Source organism: Montipora foliosa, chromosome 8 (genome assembly GCF_036669935.1).
Source record: "Montipora foliosa isolate CH-2021 chromosome 8, ASM3666993v2, whole genome shotgun sequence".
NCBI lineage: Eukaryota > Metazoa > Cnidaria > Anthozoa > Scleractinia > Acroporidae > Montipora > Montipora foliosa.
The window spans coordinates 28,709,981-28,718,307 of record NC_090876.1 but is presented as its reverse complement, the minus strand read 5'-3'; the positions used below and the strand labels follow the sequence as shown (position 1 = coordinate 28,718,307).

The 8,327-nt window shown below is 40.0% G+C and overlaps 1 protein-coding gene across 1 annotated transcript; it reads right to left on the bottom strand.

Moving 5' to 3' along the window:
- Positions 1 to 5,939: 5,939 nt before the first annotated feature.
- LOC137968534 (uncharacterized) lies at positions 5,940 to 7,288 on the bottom strand. Its single transcript, XM_068815087.1, has one exon. The coding sequence runs from the start codon at positions 7,188 to 7,190 to the stop codon at positions 5,940 to 5,942; it is 1,251 nt and encodes a 416-aa protein (XP_068671188.1). The 5' UTR covers positions 7,191 to 7,288.
- Positions 7,289 to 8,327: the final 1,039 nt, after the last annotated feature.

Sequence of the window (8,327 nt, the reverse complement as noted above, 5' to 3'; positions counted from 1 at the left end):
AGAAGCCTAAAAAATTCAGGATTTCAACCAATCTCGTTCCCAGAGCCGAATTATATCAGTATCATTTATACAAGTCAAAAAAATATATTTTCTGGATTTCTAGCTTATTCAGAGAAATTTTTGTTTGAGTTCTATGTCCAGGATTGCACGCAACTGCAGAAATTGCAATTTTTTGCAAAAATCGTAAAAGCTGAAAAGAAGAAAAGTTGCCAACTAGGACTGGCGATTTTTGCATGAAAGTTACTTCGAGGCAAATGAAAGGTATGGATTATGTTGGAGGGAGAAACACATACCGTACATTCTACCTTTTGACATACTCATCCGAAAAACTGGTTTTTTCCCTGAGCGGGAATCGAACCCACGTCTCCTTGATTACTAGTCGGGCATGCTAGGCCACTACACCATCAATGCTACCACGCTGGCAGCAGATTAATGGGGTGACTTAGCAGCGTGGAGATCCCTAGGGCCCAACTTTTCTTCACTTGAGTGTGTATCCTTGCCTCTAGAACCCCATACCGGGCTTAGAACACATGAAAGTTACTTCACATGATTAACTGACGAGTAGACTACTCGTTTCATTTTGTGCAGGGCTAAAAATCACTGTCAAATTGACCGAATTCGGCTCGCGTGATCTAGTACTTGGTTAATGTTTAAATGTTTCTCAGGAAGTGCAGCAGTGTGACACGAGAGTCCCGCGTTACCATGCCGAGACCTGAAGTGAAAGCGAAATAAGAGGCTCGTCTTCCAACAAAACCTATTGTAATGACAACAAAACGCCTATGAGGGCGTATCCGTGGGATGCACAAACAGCTAACACAAATTGTCCAGTTACAATGAAATACAACTACGGGTAAACTTCGGGAAACGGCGAGTGATTACCAGAGGGATAAATCTGTAATTTAACTAGAAGTTACTTGTTGTAAAAACAGTTGTTAACCCTATAATACCCGAGGGGGCTAACAGACGATTTGATTGCTAAGGTAGTTAGAGTCAAACAAACACTTTAGAATGATCACACTTATCTTGAGTGAGTTCGTGCTTACTGCCATAAACAATACTTATTATTGTCTTCGTCAGCTCAAAACGTTTGCTTTTCATATCGCGTGTCTGATGATAATGTCAATAGACCATTTTCGAATTCTCACAGCTGGACTAGATCTAGCATGAAATGGAGGCTAATACGGGCAAATTAATTTGCATTTGAAAAGAGTTGCCCGCTTTAGCCTCCATTTCATGCTAGATCCAGTCCAGCCGTGAGAATTCGAAAATGATCTATTACAGGCATTAACCTTTAAGATGAAACTGCTACAGCAAGTCCTTCACAAAATCAGAACATCCCGAAACGTGCATCCGTGTATACGCCCCAAGCGTCTTGTTCTAAATTTAAATGATTGTAAAATCACTGACGTTCGCGGCCTGCGACTTCCATCTAAACCCTATTAAATCAAATTAATGCCTCATCCACTCCAAGAAAGAGCTAGAAAAGCAATTTTTGCTTCTTTGCGTCAAAATGCAAAATGCAGCCGCCATCCTCGCAATTGCACAAAGTACTTTAAATACACTGAGAGCATAATGCGCATTTACTGATTGTTTACGTGGCGCACGAGCAAGATGAGTTATCTTTAAGCAAGGGAACCCGAGTTTGAATCGCGGGTCGGGATAAGTGATAAATTCTATCATCATTTTTTTTTACTTGATTTCTGTTTGTATTTGGTTGTTAATGGCTTTTTCTAATGTTCTTTTCACGTTTTTATTTCTTATATTGGGAGGAACGGCTTTGGAATTCCCAAACAGTGCTTTCTAATAGCAGCGTTGATAAATGCTTGGCACAATGGCCAATTGAACACACTTGTTTGATTCACAAAATGGTTTAGAACGACTGAACAAACTGGTTCGCAAGAAACACGTCGATTGAAGTATTCGTTCTATGCAATAATATTCACAGTGGAACACACAAGAACGAAACAAGATCTAGAAACAACGTAGAAACTTATCCTTGCCTTGAAAGCTTGCCTTTCTCAAAGAAAAAAATCATCTGTCCACTTTATCAAATACTTTCAGATGTGAGGTTACTGTGTCAATCATCGCAGCAGAAAGGATTTCGACTTTTTCTGAATTTATATGATTGTGAAATCACTACCTTTTGAGGCTTACAACTTCCATGTAATCCTCTTCCGTTAAATTAATGCCTCATCCACTCCAAGAATAAGTTACAAAAGCAAATGCTGCTTGTTTGCATCAAACTGTTAATCTGAAGGCTAAAACTGCTGCCGCCATCCTCGTAATTGCGCAAAATACTTTAAATATACTCATCATGGTAAACATCGAGTATATTCATTGATTATCTGCGTGGCGCACTAGCAAGATATGTGCTTTTCATGCGAGAGAGCCTGATTTCGAATCGCGTGTCGGGCGAAATGACACACGTGAAAAAACATTGAGTGCAGATTTGTGACTACAATGAAAATAAACACGAATAAAAAGAAATTCACCTGCATTTATACCATGTTCTGCCTATAGCATCCCACGGAACAAGTAAGGAAAACAGCGCGTGTTAATAACGCTTACCTAATTTAACAAATAACCCGACAATATTCGTGTAGAATGAGTCACTGCCATGCATATGGCACATTTCCTCACTTAACGTATTCCTGCAAATTGCAGAATTCTACGGAATCTCACACCTCAAGCGCTAAGCGCCAAACCGCGTTTTAGCTTCCATCAATTAAATTTTCGAACATAACCGGGAAGTGAATTGGAGTTTTTGTTGAGTTCACAGCTCGAATACCATTATGATATGTTTTTAGAGTTTAGTCAGTAAAGATTCGTACAAAATTAATGTCATCTTCCATCGCTTTCTATTGATCGTCATCGAGTTCGAATGTATGAATGTACCGTGGCATGAGAACCAAAGACGCTGATCGGGTAGGTTGCCATGCATCAATTGATTTCATTTGATTGATGGCAGCCAAAACGTAGTTTGGCCGTTGGCCCTTGAAGATGAGATTCCGCGAAAAATCGTTGTAATTCAATGTCATGACGATTTTATAAATTTGATATTGTCATATCACTGAACCCAACTCACCGTGAAAAGATGTCAAAATAAGAACTTTTCTTCGTTAAAAGCAGTAAGTTGCGATTTCCTTGACTTCTCACAAAATTAGCGCGTTCGAAAGTTTTGTGACGAAGTTATATAATTAATTAATTAATTAATTAATTAATTAATCAGCAAACGCAAGAATAGTGTCGTCAAAGCTGCTTAAATGCTGCTTAGTACCCTTTTCTTTCAGGATTCTCTCAATCAGGGGAACCCAACGTCAATTTTCGGAAAATATCTGTTCGGAGGACGATTTGAGATCTAGAATTTTCGGAACCTGACTTGTTCTGAAATTTCTTGCTTGCCTGCCTGTCCTAGAATTTTCGAACATCTAAAAAAATGGTATTGGCATGGCATGGCATGGCAACCTACCCAATCAGCGTTTCCATTTTTAACGGATTTTTACCCTAAAAAGGCCACCTAGAATTTTCTGGAGCATTTTTTCTGGCTGAAATTTTCGAAAACGTTGGTTTTGATCCCTATAATTTTCCGATCACTAACTAGACTTTCAGCTAGGAAATCCGAACAGAGAAAAATTTTTTAGGGGATAAAAATATGCCTATATCTACCGTTTAAATACCAAAATACGTTGAAAAATGCTATGTTTAAGTGGTTTTGAACTACATTCTGGTTGGGTGCCCCTGCTCAGTGCTTTGACGCAGTATGTTGTCAAACGTTTGCTGTAAAAGGAAAAGAGATTTGTTTAATCAGCGAAAAGTGTTTAGTTCCGATGATGTTAAGTCATATATCGCTTTCGGTATTACAATCAAGCCATGGAATTTCTGTTCTATCTTTGCCGTTCGACTCAAGAGTACCATTGGCCGCCTATTTCGCTCTTTGCTGCGACGTCTCACCCAATCCTGGCGCTACTATTCGTCGGACCTATTCTAGATCTCAGTTTTTGGACGTTGGAAACTCTACGGCCTGCTTTAAATCGCGAAATATTGCTAATTTTATTAATTGTTTGTCTTCTTGTTCAAGTCAAGCGAATTTATATATTTCAATCAAAACAATGGCCGACACCTACCTGTACGGATCACGGTACGCAATGATTGCGATTATTCAACCAATGGCAGTAGGATTTGTGCGGGTCTTGATCGCTCTATCATGGGCAGTAGGACGTCGTCCAATATTATTAAAGGGGCTAGGTCACGCTATTTTAGGTAATTTTGTTTAGTTTTGTTAATTATGACCTCTAAACGTCAAATTGGCAGGGCAAGAGTCTTTCATTTGCAAAATCACGGCCACATAACAACTGAGAATGATTTTCCAGTTGTGTAAATGACATTTTGATATAGACTGATTTAAATTTGAAAAAAAGGTGGGCCGACGTTTTTTAGCCTACGGTACAGCCGCCCCCTCTCCGAAAAAAAAAAATCGGAGAGGAGCGTCTGTGATTTACCGTTAGTAATCGTGTTCCGGAATAATCTTGCATACATTATTAAGTGATCTACGCTGACCAAAATTTGCGTGCCTCATATTTCGTTGGAGCTAAATTCTCAAAATGGTGGTCAATGAGGTAGATTTCAAACGTGCATCGAAGAGCGTCTCCGATAGTTTTAAGATACCTTGGCTTTATAGCATAGAAGCACTCTTTAAAGGAAAGGATGCATTTGCAAGTCTTCCAACCAGGTATGGCTCTTATCTTCAGAACAGCACAGATCGTTGCCGATGAGCTGTTATTTTGCTCGGTGTGTTCACATCTCAAATTTTCCAGGGCATCACGCTTTGTAGATTGTGCTTGAGAATGGCTAGGCTGGTCCGAGCAAGGCTTTGGGATTACATTGACTGGAAAGGAATAGCGGGAGACGTTTTCGAGTGGACAATCTTTTGAATAGTGCTTTCGTTTCTTTTGCGCTGACATCAATTCCTACAAATGTACGTCGAATCGATTTCCACTTTACACTCCATAGATAACAATTCCGCTCTTACTTTAAAAGAAAGACCTTTTTGACAATCAAAAAGATTTTTATTCGTATTTTGTACGGTGCTCAAAGTACACACGAACTCATCGTAAAATCTCTCACGGTGTTGATGTGGAGAAATAAAAATAAAAGCCAATCAAAACTCGTTGTTTCAATGATGTAATGATCGATGGGTAATAACCAATCAAATCATTTTCCACACATTCCAGGAAAAATCACGTGGCATGGGTCACGATTATCAATGGTAAATCACAGACGCTCCTCTCCGAACTTTTTTTTCGGAGAGCGGGCGTCTGTACACAGGCTAACGTTTTTCAAATTTACTCAAATTCAATCCGTTTCGATCCTCTCCAGTTTTCTCCATCCATGTCCCTTCGTGGCTTCCTTGTGTTTTGTTAGAGTTCTTCTATAGTTTTGAACAGTTATTTCGATATTTTAGTTAATTCTATGACCATTCGATCAGTGCTGAAATTGCCTAAAATTGCGTGACCTGGCCCCTTTAACATCAACACTGATGAGGATTTGTATACTGGTGTGCCTCGTTCTACTTCCTTGGCATTATGCTTAATGAACACGCAGTCCATAAGGAACAAAATAGCGGACTTTGTGGATTACGTCTCTGAATATAAGTTTGATCTAGTCGCTATTACTGAGACATGGTTGACGTCCAATGATGATTCTCTCGATTCAGAGCCCAACTCGAATGGATATAGATTCTTCGATAAACCTCGTGAGGATGTTAAAAAATTATTATAAAAAACGTTCACTGGCTATATACAGTTAAAAACTTTCGAGCTTTCGGCTGTCAGGCTACAGCCTTCAATGGAAATGAATGGAAAAAATGATGACAACTACAATATATACAAAAATAGGTGAGAAAAAGAATATAAAAACGGGAAAAATATTTGTCAAAAAAATTAATTGTCCTTTTTTAAAAGAATGGAGTATTGATTAGGGAGCGGCCTAGAATTGTTATCTGCATGATCCATCGAGGCGGTGTGCCAAGATTCCAGTGTCTTGCGGGAACGAGAAGAACCCTTGTCAATCACTTGGGAATTTTTAAAGTCAATAGAGTGATTTGAAGACCAAGCGTGTTTAGCGATGTTGGAGCCTCTTGCGTAAGACTTCACATTCCTCATATGTTCTTTTTTTCTGGTTTCAAAGAATCTGCCAGTCTCGCCAACATAACTCCATGGGCAGTCGGCACAAGATATTTTGTAAACCACGTTAGGTTGAAGATCGATCGGAGGGCGGGACTTAGGAGAGGGAAACTCCTGTTGTAAAGTCTTGAATGGCTTGCTGACAACTCGAATATCATGTTTTTTAAGGAGTCTAGTTAGAGGCTGAGAAATGCCATTAATATAGGGGAGGACTGCATAACTGGAGAATTCGGAGGGTGCAACCCATTTAAAAAACATGCAAACAAGTTCCTCAGGTGTTGGGATGGGATTTGTTCGCTGAGTAGGAGATTTCTTCTTTAGAATGTTGGAGATAACATTTTGGGGGTAATTGTTAGATCGTAGAGCGTCGATGACATGAATAAGTTCTTTCTCTTTTCCTTGTTTTGTGCTCGGGAGATTAGTTGCGCGATGTAACAAAGTCTCAGCTGTACTGGTCTTGTGTCGTTTGTCATGATGGGAGAAGAAATCTAGATACCTATCAGTGTGGGTTGGTTTACGGTAAACCCCAATAATGAGATCATTATCCTTGCGAGTAACCAAAGCGTCCAGAAAGGCGATCTGGTTATTGTTTTCTTCTTCGATGGTAAAGGAGATGTGTTGATCGATACTGTTGAGTGTGTTATGGAAAGAGTCAACGGCGTTTCTTTTAATGATACAGAAACTATCGTCAACATATCGTTTCCATACTTTAGGTGGAACGGGAGTTGTGTTGATGGCCACCTCCTCGATTGCTTCCATACATAAATTGGCAACCACGGGACTGACAGGGCTGCCCATGGCACAACCATGGATCTGTTTATAAACACTGTCATTGTAGACGAAGTAGTTATTGGATAGGACAAAGTTCAACAAAGAGATTATATCAGTAGTGTCAAGTTTTGTGCGTAAGTGTAGTGATTCATCACAATCCAGTTTATTTTTTATGTAATCACAGGCTTTCTTGACAGGAATGGCTGTGAAGAGCGATACCACATCAAAGGACAGCATAATTTCATCGTCTTGTATGTCAATGTTGGAGATTTCATCGACAAATTTGGAGGAATTAGGGACTGAGAAACCATTGCCATTTTGGAGAGGTGTCAAGATGTTGGTTAGAAACTTTGAAGTGTTATAGAGCGCTGAACCAATAGATGAAACAGTTGATTCTTGAGTGTTAAAAGTCTATTGTTCAGTTCACGTTCAATTCTTCGGAAAGGAGGTTTGGAGACCAGTTCATAAGTGTTGTGGTCATTCAATAAAGCATTCATTTTGTTGTTGTAATCAATGGTATCTAACTACAAAACAATTTCCTTTGTCTGCTTTCATCAAAATCCTGGTGTCATCCTCGTGAGGATGGTCATGGCGGTGGAACAGCAATCCTATTCAATGACTCCTTGAAAGTGTCTTTCTCTCAATCTGGTCACACCAGGAACCCATGACCCGGAGCCTACAACTCTACTGTGTTCGTGTAACGGCTTTTCACAGACCGATTTATTTTTAGCTTGAATTTCCCGCGAATGAGACTCCCACAGGAGCCCGATGACCAAATACAAGAAATCAAGCTGACGTCATAGGGTCACCGAACCGGAACTGCCTTTGTTTTTTGACCTAATTCGCGGGAAGGGCTAGTGTAAAAATAAACCTACTTGTGAAAACGCCGTTTCACAGACGCTGTATGGAAGTTGCACGCTCCAGATGGGCTCCTTGTCACACTGAGTCTTTAGAATATTCTGAGTAGGTAGTCTCCTCTGGTGCTGGCCTTGATCATATATCGACAGCCTTACTCACAGAGCCACAGGGTACCCATGAGCGTATTTTTTTCGGGACTTTTCTGGTTACATGGAATCAGTTATTCTTTCAAAGGAGCACGTGGCCATTTTAGGTGATTTTAACATCCACGTTGACGTCCCTGACGACCCAGATGCTACAAAATTCCTGGACTTGATTGGTTCACTTGGCCTCCAGCAACATGTGAATAAGCCCACTCATATTCACAAACACACCTTGGATCTTGTCATTACGCGCAAAACAAGCCATCTACTCCAGAGCTCGCCTGTTATCGGTCACTTTCCCTCTTATTATGCATCTTTGATATGTCGTCTGAGAATGCGAAGACCAATTGCAAGAATCAAGAGGGTAATGTAC